The sequence below is a fragment of the Bos taurus genome, chromosome 22 (assembly GCF_002263795.3).
Source record: "Bos taurus isolate L1 Dominette 01449 registration number 42190680 breed Hereford chromosome 22, ARS-UCD2.0, whole genome shotgun sequence".
NCBI lineage: Eukaryota > Metazoa > Chordata > Mammalia > Artiodactyla > Bovidae > Bos > Bos taurus.
Window position 1 is genome coordinate 54,451,493 of NC_037349.1, and position 16,025 is coordinate 54,467,517.

Consider the following 16,025-nt stretch of genomic DNA (forward strand, 5'->3'; position numbering starts at 1 on the left):
AGTGCTCGACAAACGCTCACCCTGACGTGACCGTGGTTGACCAACCTCTGTGTTTCCCACATGGGAGAAGGGGGGCCAGGCACTCTCAGCCCCGGTCCAGCTCAGCCACCCACTGCCCCTTGGCCTCAGTTTCCCAGCCTGGAGGGAACGGTGGCCTTGAGCCCCCAGGTGCCCCGAGGTGTGGCCGGGCATGCGTGCTGCAGGCCAGGAGCGGGAGGTCCCAGGTGCCGTCTTACCTTCGTTGCTCTCGCCGGGCGGGTGGTAGAAGGAGAGCCCCAGGGAGATGATGGCGGCGATTTCCAGAATGATCAGCGTCACGTCCTGCAGGGCCTCCCACACGAGCTGCAGGAAGGTTTTTGGCTTCTTTGGAGGTATAAAGTTTTGCCCAAAAATTTGCTTTCTCTTCTCCAGGTCTGGAGCAGTGCCCGGCAAACCTGAGGACAGAGTGCAGAGAGGTTGGCCTGGGGGTCCTGGAGAGACACACATGCCCAGGAATCACTCCGAGGGGGGCGGCCACGTGGCAGGGGGAGAGAGGCAAAAACAAGGCAGGAAACCAGCAGGAACCCACCAGGAGCCGGCGCCCAATGCTAGCTTCCACCCAGAAGATCTCCTGAACGGAATCACAGCGTGCTGGAGTTGGAGGACTGGGGCATTCTGCTGTTCAAGTTGCAGGGGCCCCAGGGTCCAATATCTACCATCATAGACAAGCTATCACATCACAGGGCCTAGGACTCCAATAGTTTTTTGTTCATCCTGTTATTCATTCAACCCGTGTTTCTCTGCACACCTGCCCCATGCGGGTGCTGGGGGAGTCCTGCGAAGGGAAGAGCCCCTTGCTCAGGAATATAGGAGCTTGGTGGTCCTGGGATCCTACAGTCTGTGGTTCAGGGGTACAGGAGATGGACATGCCTCCGAAATGGGGTTCTGGGTGCTGAGCCTCTTCTGATGTTCATAGTAAGACACCCACCTACTGCCTCCAAGAGCCAGACTGGCTGAGAGCTGCAGAAGAGCCTGAGGGTGTCCTGTTCCCAAGGAGACCTTCCCCCATCCCACTGGCCTTGCCTATCAGTACAGGAAGTGCTGAAGATCCACTGTCCTGCCTGTGCAGTGGGAGAAAGGGAGCTTGAGCTGGGTTATGCTTCTTTCATAGATGGGGAGATGGAGGCCATCATGAGACCCAGCCATGGCACACTCTTGGGACCGGAGGACCCAGGCTGGCCCTGTTCTAAGCACATGGAAAAGTTGCCCCCAGCCTCCCATGCTGGAATGGCTAATATGTGTTCACAGTGAAAAGCATTGGTCTGTCAGGCACGTCCAACTCTTTTGCGACCCCATGGACTGTAGCCTGTCCATGGATTCTCCAGGCATGAATACTGGAGTGGTTTGCCATTTCCTTCTCTAGAGGATCTTCCCGACCCAGGGATCGAAGCTGCATCTCCTGCACTGCAGGTGGGTTCTTCACCACTGAGCCCCCAGGGAAGCCCTCAGGTGAGGATATTGGGTCATTGTTGTTCAGTTAAGACAGTGGTGTCATTAATCACGACATCCTGGAGGAGTAAGACTGAAGAGATGAGTTTTCAGTGAGAAGGAGAGGAGGCTGGTCAAGGAGAGGACAGGCACAGCGGAAGGGCTGTGTGACTGCAGACAACCCACTTCTCTCTGGACCTCAGTTTCCTCATATACAACATGAAGGATGGACTTGGCTGAAGGGCTGAAAGTGGGGACTGGTGGCTGTGGCAACCTTATATCCAAAGACAGTTGTTATGGAGACCTACAGGTAGGAAAGTCCACCTGGCCCAGGCCACCGGTCATGCCCTCCCCAGGAGCAGAAATTTAAAGTCTCCTCACCCTCAGGCTGAAAATTAACAGTGCCTATTTTGGGAGGAAAACTACCAGGCTGGTGTGAGAGATGAGTGGTGCTGGAGATTCAATTTAGATTAAAGGGCATCTCACCATTTAGTATATTAAAAATTAAAATACTGTGTCAAATATCCGCGGGACAAAGCCAGGAAGGCCTTGAAAATTCAGAGACCCAAATGCAGTTGATAGCAGACACTGTGTGGAACCATAGATTTTCGAACCTGAGTTTCTCTTTGTACAAGGGTGAGGAGTCAGGTTTGCGGATGAACTTGGGCTGGTTGTTTCATCCCCTGGAAACTCAGTGTTCTCATCATTAAAATGGGAGCAAAATAAGCCCGAGGCTGTGGTAAGCTGTACTCCACAGAGGAAGGGGCGTGGAAGCTCTCTGTGAACAGTATAGGTGAGGGAAGTGTGTCCTTACGGTGAAGAAATTAAAAAATGCCCCAGCACGTGGCTCAAGTCTTCTGCTGGAGTCAGAATTTGTATTCTATTAATTATGTACAAGAAGAGAGCTGAGTGCAGAACGTGGGTTCTTGCGCTGAACAGGAATGATTTGTTGTATCGGCCGCTTGTGTCATTGGCTACCTGAGGAAGCTTTGCCCCCAAAGTGCATCTCTGTCCAGCTGTACTGGACACACACTGGCTTTTCCCCCAGGCTCTGAGGCTTTGCCCTGGCCAGGTTCTTGGTCACGTGCGGAAGCAGCGCCCCTAGCGTGTGTGCGCACATGTAGACATGGCCCACGATGAGATCAGCCGCTCGTGAGCACCCACAGACACTGTGTCCCTCCAGCCTTCGTGATACGCACGGACATACATCTCTCCACGGATTTAAGTCCCTGAGTTCAGCTGCATCTCCACCCCTATCTCTGCTGTAGGAATTCCTAGACCCATGAAACCTCTCAGCTCACGGCTCTAGAATTTCTATGTGAACAGGAAAGTGGGTGTTGGTGGGAAGGTTGGGATTGGGTGGTGAGGATCTGGTGGGAAGGTGGGTGGCCAGGAGTTGATCTAGTAGCTGTGAAGATATCAATTATCTGCATCAAAGAATTGAGGGGTCCGGTGGAGGTGAAGGTGCTAAATGGGGTTGCCAGACAAAATACAGGATGACCAGTTAAATTTGAATTTCAGATAAATAGCAAATAACTTTTAAGTTATGTCTCCTATAATATTGGGGACACGCTAATAAAAATTATTTTTTTATCTGGAATTCAAATTTCACTGGATATCCTATACTTTTCTTTGTTAAATCTGGCAACCCTATACCAAAAGCACTCCACCCTCTCCATCCCCTGCCCCAGGTTCCCCCTTTGCTGGAGCAGGACAAGTCCTGTGGTCAGCCAGTCTCATTCTTCCATTTGGCAGGTGGAAAAGTGAGGCCCAGGGATGGGGAAGTATCTTGACTCAGATACAGTGATTCAGCTGCAAAGCTGGGGTTGGACTCCTGACTCCTGGCCCAGGCCCTTTTCACCAAAAGGTTCTCATCTTGCTCATTAGCTTAAAAAAAAAACTGAGCCTTAATGTACACACAAAATTATGGACATTTCACATTCTCTCTCCATCAGCATCGTTTAAGAGATTTGATTCAAACTGTCCTTTGGTGACCTCCGAGTAGCCTTTATCTCATCCTTTTGGCAGAGAAGACAAAGGCTCCCCACTCCAGTCCTCTTGCCTGGAAAATCCCATGGACGGAGGAGCCTGGTAGGCTGCAGTCCATGGGGTCGCTAAGAGTCGGACACGACTGAGCGACTTCACTTTCACTTTTCACTTTCACGCATTGGAGAAGGAAATAGCAACCTGCTCCAGTGTTCCTGCCTGGAGTATCCCAGGGACGGGGGAGCCTGATGCGCTGTCGTCTATGGGGTTGCACAGAGCCGGACACGACTGAAGCGACTTAGCAGCAGCAGCAGCAGCATCCTTTTGGAAAAAAGGAGGCCAGAAAAGCCGCTGTTCTCTCCGTCTGTGAAGGGGTCTTGATGGTTGAACACAGACATCCGCGATGTCATCACGAGAGGTGCAACATCCCTGTTGGTCCAGGACGGGGCGCTCTGCTGAGCGGCTGCCTGCAGCCTCAGGGAAGCTTCCAGAAGCAGAGGGACCAAATTCTAGCCTCAACCTGCCACTTGGGCAAGTGACACTCCCTCAGAACCTCAGTCTCTTCAGCTGTAAGTTGGGGCAGAGGGGAGACTCGCTGTTTCTGCCTGCTGGGGTGCAAATGAAAGGCGCACAACTATATAAGTGCCTGGCACACCGAGGGGCCCAGAATCCGGGCAGAAAGCCTCTGAGCTCAAATGCACCCTCACACGACACTGACAGCAGCGACAGAGTATTCACGTCTTTTCATTGTCTGTGACCTCGAGTGACCCCTTTAGAGATGCAGGACGAACTCGTCTGCCCCACCCCACACCATCACCCCATTCCCTCCAGTATGCTGGGGCTGCAGACAGAGGGGGGCTAAGTGCACACATCTGTGCTCTCGGGGATCATCACTTAGCACATGGAGCTTGCATTCACCTCTGGCCAGTCTATAAGACAAGGATTACAAACCCCATTTTGTGGATGGGAAAACTGAGGCTCAGAGAGCTCAAGTGACTTGCTCAAGGTCACACAGCTACAGCCGGGATTGGACCCCAGGTCTTTGAGAATCCACAGCTGGGCTATTTCTATATCATGCCAGGGTGCCTATTTCAGGGCCCAGCAGCTAAAAGTCAGTAACTCCACCATTTCCCCTGTTCCGGAGACAGCCTTGAGCTATAAACACAGACTTGGCAACAGACAAGAGCTAACTCCCAGGGATTCCAGGCACCTGAAGAAAATGGGAAAATTTAGTCACCAGGCTCGGAGTTGTTAAATATTTGTGTTGTCACTGCAGTGTGGGTACCTCCATTAGCATAAATAAAAGTCTTACATTTTGAAAGGAAAAAAAAAAAAACACGAGTCCTTCAAAAGCTATAACATTTATAGAAAAATGCATTTCCATCTTTGGAAAGTGAGTGGGCTAAATCCACTGTGGTGCATCCAGTCCATTAAATATTATGCAACAATTAGAAAACACAATCCATTTATATGCACTAATATAGCAAAACTGAGTGAAAAAGGCAAGTTGCAGAGCAATGTGTACAGTTTGATTCCATTTATGCGAAACAGAAAACTCAGTAAAGCCATAGTTTATATTTCCTATAGGTACATATATATGTAAATATGTAGCAAAGGTTCTTTAAGGATCTGCTCCAAACTTATGATGGTGGAACTTCTGGGGAGGAAAAGGGCAATCTGATTGGTTGCAGTGGCTGGGACTCTAACTTGGACTAAAATATTTTTATTTTAACCCAGGAGAATGTATTCATGTTTTATTTGAACGATTCAAAGTTTAATTTACAGGGAGAAATCAATACGTACTATAAGAAAATGTACACTTATTTCCATACAACCTTTTGATATGAGGGGCTTTCCAGGTGGTGCTCGTGGTAAAGAATATGCCTGCAAAGCAGGAGACAGAGTTTGAAGATCCCCTGGAGAGGAAATGGCCCTTCTTTTAGATATGAGCTTGGAGACAAATATTCCTGGGTTAAAAACTTGGCTTCATCACTACTACCTGTGTGTCCCTCCACTCAAAGGAATACTTAACTTTGATCCGACCACTCCCCTTCACTGCCTGCACATCAGTCCAGGAGGACTTCGGTTAGGCACCTTCAACCGATTCTCCACCTAGTGGTCAGAGGGATGTTTTAAAAGCATGAAGTGCACTGTGTGAATGTCAGGCCCTTGTTGAAGATGCTCCAGGGGCTTCCGTTGCACAGACAGACATCTACTCTCCTTGCCAAGATCTGGAAGGCCCTGGACAGTGTGACCCCTTATTTCTTCTTAAGTCTTATTCCCTCACCCTGCCAACACACCCCAGCGCCACCAGCCTCTCTAGTACAGCTTCAATACAAGTGCTCTCCTGCCTCAGGGCCTTCGCACATGCTGTTCCTGCTGCCTGGACTGCGCTTCCCTCTCATTCACATTGAACTCGGCTAAACCTGTCTCTCTGTCCCCTTCAGATTGAACCTGTTTCTGAATGTTCTCATAGATCACTGAACATCCCTTTCATTTTTATTACTTTAATCATTAATAGTGTGAAAGTGAAAGTTGCTAAGTCATGTCTGACTCTGCGACCCCATGAACTATACAATCAAAAGAATTCTCTAGGCCAGAATACTGGAGTGGGTAGCTTTTCCCTTCTTCGGGGATCTTCCCAACCCAGGGATCAAACCCAGGTCTCCCACATTGCAGGCAGATTCTTTACCAGCTGAGCCACAAGGGAAGCCCAAGAATACTGGAGTGGGTAGCCTAACCCTTCTCCAGTGGATCTTCCTGACCCAGGAATTGAACTGGGGTCTCCTGCATTGCAGGCGGATTCTTTACCAACTCAGCTATCAGGGAAGCCCCATTAATAGTGTAATTGAGTGCTAAGTCACTTCAATTGTGTCTGACCTTTGCAACCCTATGGACTATAGCCCGCTGGGCTCCTCTGCCCATAGTATTCTCCAGGCAAGAATACTGGAGTAAGTTGCCATTCCCTCCTCCAGGGAATCTTTCTGATCCAGGGATCAAACCTGCGTCTCCTGCATTGCAGGCAGATTCTTTGCCGCTGAGCCCCCTGGGAATCCTCCAAGGGGATAACTGGTCCCTATTTCCTCAGGTGATGAACATAATGGATGCAGCATTGTACTTGGTGCAGGGAACATCTCCAGGAATGAAAACCATTGCTGGCACTATTATTATCTCATAAGGAACTGTGGCAAGAGTTTTTGTGCCCCAGCCCCTTGGTCCTCTATGACTCCACACTGCAGCCATGGCAGGCAGCTCCGGAGCACGCTGGCCACACCCTTCACGTGTCCTCCAAATCTGTCTTCAGCTTCAGGGCTCTTCCTGCAGCTGGGGGTTCATCGGGTGCCACTAAGCAGGGGGCCCAGAAGTGACGAGAATTACCCCAGACTCCAGTGGGACTGGGAGTCAGGATAGATGCTCCTGTACCCTTGGAGGGACAGTTCTCAGGGGCTTCCCACATGCTCCCTGCCAAGGTCAAGTGGGCCATAGCCCTGGTCCCCTGCAGCGTAGTCAGGTCACCAGCACACCCGCAATGGCATTTCTCTCTTCCCTGCTTTCTTGCTCTCTCACTCCCGAGATGACTCCTAAACATACCACCTGCATCCCACCCTTGGCTCACACTCTGCTTTTGGGGAACCCAAACTAAAAACTTTCCCTGGTGGCTCAGATGGCAAAGAATCCACCTGTGATGTGGGAGACCTGGGTTCGCTCCCTGGGTTGGAAAGATCCCCTGGAGAAGGGCATGGCAACCCACTCCAGTATCCTTGCCTGGAGAATCCCCATGGACAGAGGAGCCAGGTGGGCCACAGTTCACGGGGTCGTAAAGAGTTGGACCTGACTGAGCGATTAATACACACAAAAACAGGTCGTGAGGAGTGAGTGTGTGAGGCTGGGGCCTGGCGTCCCATCTTGATCTTCCTCTAATCACTCACTGGCCGTGTGACCCCGCTGGGCCTCTCCTTCCTCTCGACCAAGGAGCTTGGACTAGTCCTCTAAGGGCCCTTGTTGCTCAGAAATTCTGAGATCCACTTCTCCTGTAATTGTATCATTCATTCATAAAGCCATTAAGCTTCCATGAGGGGCCTTCTAAGCCTGCCGGGTGAGCCTGTGGCCCGACAGAGGTGCTGCCCACTGTCGGAGGGGGCGAGCCTGCCCTGTGTGAGGGGGCAGGACAGCTACAGGGCAGCCAACTGAGGAGGCCACTTTGACGGCAAGCCTCTCATCTCGTCTCGCTGCCTCCAGCGTGCCTGCGCTCCCTCGGCCTGGCCGTCTGCATGCCTGGCTGCCTTTCCGGCCTCACCCTCCTGGGACGGGTCACAGCACCTTCCTCAGGAAGCTGCCCCTGGCTGGCCTTACTCTCATCTAATGGCCCTTCCATGCAGCTTACCTCCCCCACCACCCCCCTTATGGAAGTTATTAAGTGGTATTTCAACTGACTCCTGGGATTACTTAATTTTGAGCTCCTGAAAGGCAAGATCTGCGTCAGTTCATTTTGTGTCCTTGGTTATGGCTGGCAGGCAGGAACCACTCACCGTGTGCCCGTGGAGGAGGGAGCGGGGGAGGAGGGAAAGGGGGAAGGAGGGAGAGGGGGGAGGAGGGAGAGGGGGGAAGAGGGGGAGGGGCGGGGGTCCCAGCTGGACCCACACTTGGTACTAGCAGACAGCAAACAGCACGGAGCAACAGCTCTCATGCTAAATAACAACACAGACGCGAAACCCTCTGGCTAAACCACTGGTCCTCGCCATCCTCACAGGCCACACTTAGTGCTTACTCCATGCCAGGCTCTAGGCTAACAGTGTTCATGTGTGCAGACTCACTTAATCCCCAGCGTGGCCCCTTGAAGGGGACACTATTATCATCCCATCTTACACACAGGTAGGAAGCGGCAGAGTGGGAAGGGACCCCAGGGAAGCTGGCCCGAGTCCCGTCCTGAACTAGAGCGTGTGTGGCCTGACTCCTTCCTTCATTCGCTTGCCGGTTCCTTCGCTCGCTGAACGGTGGCTGTGCACCCGCCCGCACCGGCATCTCAGCAAGCACCAGTCACACACTAGTGGAGCAGGAATGGCACTCCCACCCTCCCTGGCTCTTCTACACCCATGTGGTCGTCTAACCATGCAATGCTGTTGCCACACACAGACTCAAGCTCTTCTGGCAGCGGGTGAGACACGCACTTATTCATTTTGACCCTCTGGGCACTGAGTTGTGTGGTCACGGCCTCCAACGACTAACGGTGGCTCCAGCTGTTCCCCTTTCCGCAGCTGTGTGACCTGGGACAAGTCACACACCTTCTCTGGGCCACTTGGGCTATAAAACAGGGAGATCCTGCAGGCCCCCAGAGACCAGAGGAGAGGGCTATCTAAGGCGGTGCCTGGTCCACAGTGCTTGGCATAGAGTAGGCACTGGTGACATGGTGGTAAAGAATCCACCTGCCAATGCAGGAGGCACAAAAGACATGGGCCTGGTCCCTGGGTCAGAAGATCCTCTTGGGTAGTAAACGGCAACCCACTCCAGTATTCTTGCCTGGAAAATTCCATGGACAGAGGAGCCTGGCGGGCTACAGTTCTGGCTTACAGTCAGACAAGACCGAACATACACACACACACACACACACACACACACACACACACATACACACATGTGTACGGGTTAAAGGACTTCAGCTGCAGAAGCTGATAGCCTTGTAACACCCCATGGAGGAGGGAGATGATGAAGAGGCCTGACTGAGTGCATGCAGCCATCAGAGGCATGAATAGGACAGTAGGACTGGAACCCCAGTCTGGAGATGCCAAGATCCTACGCCCCTGTTGCTCTGCGACACAGGCTTCTTCAGGACAGCCTAAGCATTTGCACCGGGAACCTATCATTGATGCTGTTGCTTCCCCACACTGTCGCGCATTCTTTTATACTTTAAATGTTCTGTGTGTCTCTCCAATAACTTGACAAAGGCCACCTCTGTCACTGCCCGCGCAACAGAAGAAGGGTCAGCATCACTGTTGTTTCGGGGGCCGGGTACTTCCTGTCCCTTTGCTCAGGGGACTGGTGTGTGGTGCCGGGTGCAGCCTCGAGCTGGATAAAGATGCTGGACTGACCAAGTGTTAGTTGCTTGGTTGTGTCTGACTTTGCAATCCCATGGATTGTGGCCCGTCAGGCTCCTCTGTCCATGGGATTCTCCAGGCAAGAATACTGGAGTGGGTTGCCATTCCCTTCTCCAACAGATCTTCCTGACCCAGGAATTGAACCTGGGTCTCCCGCACTGCAGGCAGATTCTTTACCATCTGAGCTACCAGGAAAGCCCATGCTGGACTGACCAAGGCTCAAGCTAATACTGAGAGCAAGGGGACAGCTGTGAAAACACACCCAGTGACTCCAACTGGAGCAACCATAGTGATCGTCACACCATTTACTGAGTCCTGGCAAAACCCAGTGAAGTTTCTCTCTAGACATGCGCCATGTTCTCTATGAAGTGTGTTCTTATTTAGAAGTGTGTTGTTTTGGGAGCGTGTGCTTCCCTTAGCAAGCCTTTCTGCAGTTGTGCTAACCCCAAGCCCGGGAGAAGTCACTTGTGTCTGCTTTTGGGAACCTCATTCCTGTGATGCTTGAGGGCGGCCAGGTCCTTGGCCAGCCCTGCCATGCCAGTCCTGCTGGGGGGTGAGTCCGCCCTCCTCTGGGGGAGAAGGGGCAGTTGCTCTGCTGACCAGCCATGCAGAGTCGGGAGCAGGCATGCTGGCAGGTTGACTACAATGTTTTCTTGGAAGATAACAGAACACACTCTTTTTCCAGCTGTTAAGCTGGCTGTGAAAGAGGAAGGGTCACCGGGGCTGGTCACTGGTGAGACCATAGCTGGCTCTGAGGCTGGCTCTTGCCCTAATTTGCTGGGAGCTCCATGGTGAAGACTGTCCTGTTACCTCGAATAGAGCCCAACACATAGTAGGTGCTCATGAAGCAGGTGCGGCATGAAAGGCTGGCAGGCTACAGAGTCCACGGTAGGACAAAAGTATGTTCCTTAGGACCTTTACCAAACAATAAAACTGAAGTCGGTTGAGACTAGTCAGGCTTCTCAGGAAAGCTGTCAAACTGTACCTTCAGAATATTATTCTTCATAAGAATGGATGCATTGTCACTACTTGGGACAAATGAATAATAATAGCTGGGTGTGTGATGCGTGCTAAGATGTTTCAATCATATCCAACTCTGTGACCCATGGACTATAGCCTGCTAAGCTCCTCTGTCCATGGGATTCTCCAGGTAAGAATACTGGAGTGGGTTGCCATGCCGCCCTTCAGGAGATCTTCCCAACCCAGGGATTGAACCCATGTCTCTTAAGTCGCCTGCATTGGCAGGAGGGTTCTTTACCACTAGCTCCACCTGGGAGGCCCAAGAGCTGGGTGATTCTGCTTAAAAAAGAGTTCCTTTAATACAGATGGTAATAAACACATGAAAAGACGCTCAACATCGCTCATTGTTAGAGAAATGCAGATCAAAACTACAGTGAGATACCGCCTCACACTGGTCAGAATGGTCATCATCAAAAACTCCACAAAGAAGTGCTGGAGAGGGAGTGGAGAAAAGGGAACCCTCCTGCGCTGCGGGGGGGAATGTAAATCGATATAACCACTATGGAAGACAGTATGGAGACTCTTTAAAAAACTAGGAACAATAATAAAATGTTGGTGCTGTTCAGTCGCCCAGCCGTGCCTGACTCCTTTGCAAAACCACCATTCAACCCAGCAATCCCACTTCTAGGCACATACTCTGAGGAAACCCAAACTGAAGAAGACACATGTGCCCCATCGTTTGCCGCGGTTCTAGTTACAGCAGCCAGGACATGGAAGCAGCATAGATGCCCTTCGACAGATGGACGGATACAGAAACGATGGCACACATATGCAATGCAATACCACTCAGCCATGAAAAGGAACGCACCTGAGTCAGGTCTAGTGAGGTAGGTGAACTGAGAGCCTATTATACAGACTGAGGTAAGTCAGAAAGAGAAAGACAAATATCGTGTATTAATGCATATATGTGGAATCTAGAAAGATGGTACTGATGAGCCTATTTGCAGGGCAGCGGTGGAGATACACACATAGAGAACAGATTTATGAACAAGGGTGGGGGAGAGGAAGGGGAGGGTGAGATGAATGGAGAGAGTAGCATGGAAGCATACACACTGCCATATGTAAAATAGATCGCCAATGGAAATCTGCTGCATGACTCAGGGAACTCAAACCGGGGCACTGTGACAACCTAGCAGGGAGGGAGGGGACATAGGTGACACCTGTGGCTAATTTATATTGACGTATGGAAGAAATGAAACCAATATTGTAATGCAATCATCAACCAATCAAAAATAACTAAATACAGAAAGCAAAACAAAGTTCTTTAAAAACGAAAACCTCTTCGAGAGTTTAACTGTTTAAACTCTGTAAGCCTTCAGAGTCTTTCTTACAGAGGGAAAATGTCATGATTCTTACCTGGACCTCGGGTGGCTTATATCTGACCTTAACTTTCAGGCCTCACTGCTCCCTCATTACCCCTTTCCCTCTTCTGATTCGGCTTTCAGAGAATAGTCAAATCTGAGGGCTATCCTTGCCACCTCTCAGACAGGAGCCACAAACTAATTTCATCTTGCAAGTCAACTGTGACTTATTAGCAAGGGCTACCTGGAGTTGAGTTTGAAGAGTCTGCGTATCAGGATTGATTAGTGATGTCTGCCCCAGATTTGTTGGAAGAGGGTGTTTGTTATGACCAGTGCATTTTCTTGGCAAAACTCTATTAGTCTTTGCCCTGCTTCATTCTGTATTTCAAGGCCAAATTTGCCTGTTACTCCAGGTGTTTCTTGACTTCCTACTTTTGCATTCCAGTCCCCTATAACGAAAAGGACATCTTTTTTGGGTGTTCTAAAAGGTCTTGTAGGTCTTCATAGAACCATTCAACTTCAGCTTCTTCAGCGTTACTGGTTGGGGCATAGACTTGGATTACTGTGATACTGAATGGTTTGCCTTGGAAACGAACAGAGATCATTCTGTCGTTTTTGAGATTGCATCCAAGTACTGCATTTCGGACTCTTTTGTTGACAATGAAGGCCACTCCATTTCTTCTGAGGGATTCCTGCCCGCAGTAGTAGATATAATGGTCATCTGAGTTAAATTCACCCATTCCAGTGCATTTCAGTTTGCTGATTCCTAGAATGTCGACATTCACTCTTGCCATTTCTTGTTTGACCACTTCCAATGGAGAAGACTCTATACATGGACATTACCAGATGGTCAACACCGAAATCAGATTGATTATATTCTTTGCAGCCAAAGATGGAGAAGCTCTATACAGTCAGCTAAAACAAGACCAGGAGCTGACTGTGGCTCAGACCATGAACTCCTTATTGCCAAATTCAGACTTATATTGAAGAAAGTAGGGAAAACCACTAGACCATTCAGGTATGACCTAAATCAAATCCCTTATGATTATACAGTGGGAGTGAGAAATAGATTTAAGGGCCTAGATCTGATAGATAGAGTGCCTGATGAACTATGGAATGAGGTTCATGACATTGTACAGGAGACAGGGATCAAGACCATCCCCATGGAAAAGAAATGCAAAAAAGCAAAATGGCTGTCTGGGGAGACCTTACAAATAGCTGTGAAAAGAAGAGAAGTGAAAAGCAAAGGAGAAAAGGAAAGATATAAACATCTGAATGCAGAGTTCCAAAGAATAGCAAGAAGAGATAAGAAAGCCTTCTTCAGCGATCAATGCAAAGAAATAGAGGAAAAGAACAGAATGGGAAAGACTAGGGATCTCTTCAAGAAAATCAGAGATACCAAAGGAACATTTCATGCAAAGATGAGCTCGATAAAGGACAGAAATGGTATGGACCTAACAGAAGCAGAAGATATTAAGAAGAGATGGCAAGAATACACAAAAGAACTGTACAAAAAAGATCTTCATGACCCAGATAATCACGATGGTGTGATCACTGACCTAGAGCCAGACATCCTGGAATGTGAAGTCAAGTGGGCCTTAGAAAGCATTACTACGAACAAAGCTAGTGGAGGTGATGGAATTCCAGTTGAGTTATTCCAAATCCTGAAAGATGATGCTGTGAGAGTGCTACACTCAATATGCCAGCAAATATGGAAAACTCAGAAGTGGCCACAGGACTGGAAAAGGTCAGTTTTCATTCCAATCCCAAAGAAAGGCAATGCCAAAGAATGCTCAAACTACCACACAATTGCACTCATCTCACACGCTAGTAAAGTGATGCTCAAAATTCTCCAAGCCAGGCTTCAGCAATATGTGAACCGTAAACTTCCTGATGTTCAAGCTGGTTTTAGAAAAGGCAGAGGAACCAGAGATCAAATTGCCAACATCCGCTGTGTTCATGGATCATGTGTCCATGATCCGCTGGATCATGGAAAAAGCAAGAGAGTTCCAGAAAAACATCTATTTCTGCTTTATTGACTATGCCAAAGCCTTTGATGGTGTGGATCACAATAAACTGTGGAAAATTCTTCAAGAGATGGGAATACCAGAACACCTGATCTGCCTCTTGAGAAATTTGTATGCAGGTCAGGAAGCAACAGTTAGAACTGGACATGGAACAACAGACTGGTTCCAAATAGGAAAAGGAGTTCGTCAAGGCTGTATATTGTCACCCTGTTTATTTAACTTATATGCAGAGTACATCATGAGAAATGCTGGACTGGCAGAAACACAAGCTGGAATCAAGATTGCCGGGAGAAATATCAATAACCTCAGATATTCAGATGACACCACCCTTATGGCAGAAAGTGAAGAGGAACTAAAAAGCCTCCTGATGAAAGTGAAAGTGGAGAGTGAAAAAATTGGCTTAAAGCTCAACATTCAGAAAACGAAGATCATGGCATCCAGTCCCATCACTTCATGGGAAATAGATGGGGAAACAGTGGAAACAGTGTCAGACTTTATTTTTCTGGGCTCCAAAATCACTGCAGATGGTGACTGCAGCCATGAAATTAAAAGATGCTTACCCCTTGGACGGAAAGTTATGGCCAACCTAGATAGCATATTCAAAAGCAGAGACATTACTTTGCCAACAAAGGTTCATCTAGTCAAGGGTATGGTTTTTCCTGTGGTCATGTATGGATGTGAGAGTTGGACTGTGAAGAAGGCTGAGCGCCGAAGAATTGATGCTTTTGAACTGTGGTGTTGGAGAAGACTCTTGAGAGTCCCTTGGACTGCAAGGAGATCCAACCAGTCCATTCTGAAGGAGATCAGCCCTGGGATTTCTTTGGAAGGAATGATGCTAAAGCTGAAACTCCAGAACTTTGGCCACCTCATGCAAAGAGTTGACTCATTGGAAAAGCCTCTGATGCTGGGAGGGATTGGGGGCAAGAGGAGAAGGGGATGACAGAGGATGAGATGGCTGGATGGCATCACTGACTCGATGAACGTGAGTCTGAGTGAACTCTGGGAGTTGGTGATGGACAGGGAGGCCTGGCTTGCTGCGATTCATGGGGTCGCAAAGAGTCGGACACAACTGAGTGACTGATCTGATCTGCCCCAGATTTGGGTCTGGAAGTGGGGGCTTGTGTTTCAGGAATTTGCTGTCCTGTCCTCTTTCTCTTTCAACCCCTGGCTCAGGATGTCAAGAGGCCCACAAGTTAGACCCACCTGGATGTCTTATTTATTAATGCATCTCCAACTTGGGAGGTCTAAGACCAAGCTCTTCATTTCGTTGAAATCTATCCCCCCTTCTGACCATACTGGCCAGCCCCCCTGGGATTTCCTGGATCTGACCTTTCTTCTTCAGACCTGAGATCAACATCTGATTCTGGGGTCCTGGCATCTCTCATTTGGCTGTCCCTGCAATGGCTCCTTAGTGGATCTCCCTTCCTGAACCGTCATCCTCTGACTCACAGTGAATGATGCTCTGATCTCTCCTAAGTGCCCCTCAGACCCGTATGTCCCCACCCTGGAAAGTGCATTGGCTCTAAATGCTCAGCAGTGTCTAATATCCCCTCTTCAACAATTAAAACCAATCCCTTTCTCTCACTCACTAATCCATTCATTCTTAGATTCCCTTTTACTCTCTGTTCACATATTTGTTAAACAAACATTTCACGATTGCTGCATCCACAATGTCAGGTATGCATTGTCTCGTAAGGACACAGAAGTGAATTCTTTCCTCCACTTCAAATTCTGCGGGTGCTGATGCAGTCCTGCTTTCCTTTGAGAAATAAGTCCAGTCCAAGGTATGTGAAACTCACAACCCTTCCCAGGTTATTACGTCCCTTAATGAGGAGCTTGCAGTCTAGGGTGGAGACAGATGTGTAAAAATTCACTCTAATCCCAGGTGAAATGCCTCTCCTTCCAACTTTGGTTCCTTTTCCAGGTCTGGGTCTGTCTCCTTTCCTCTGGGGTCTGCCTCAACACCATCCTCTCCCAGCATCTTTCTCTTCTCTCACAGTAGCCACCACTCTAGTAAATAGTTCGATGGCCAGCTTGGGTCTATCTGCCTCCACTCCTTTTCCTCCAGTTCTTCACCTCATTTCTGTATAAGGGAAACTGTCCAGTGCACAGTAGGGCCACGATAAGAACTG

General features: G+C 49.2%; 1 protein-coding gene across 19 annotated transcripts in view; it reads right to left on the reverse strand.

Annotated features, from left to right (window-relative positions):
- Positions 1 to 16,025, reverse strand: part of ATP2B2 (ATPase plasma membrane Ca2+ transporting 2) — a 381,296-nt gene that overhangs the window by 88,270 nt on the left and 277,001 nt on the right. For all 19 annotated transcript variants that reach the window (NM_001191245.3, XM_024982981.2, XM_059879841.1 and 16 more), the window contains one exon: positions 237 to 434. In NM_001191245.3, coding sequence (NP_001178174.1) covers positions 237 to 434 — 198 coding nt within the window. The remainder of the gene's footprint in view (positions 1 to 236; positions 435 to 16,025) is intronic.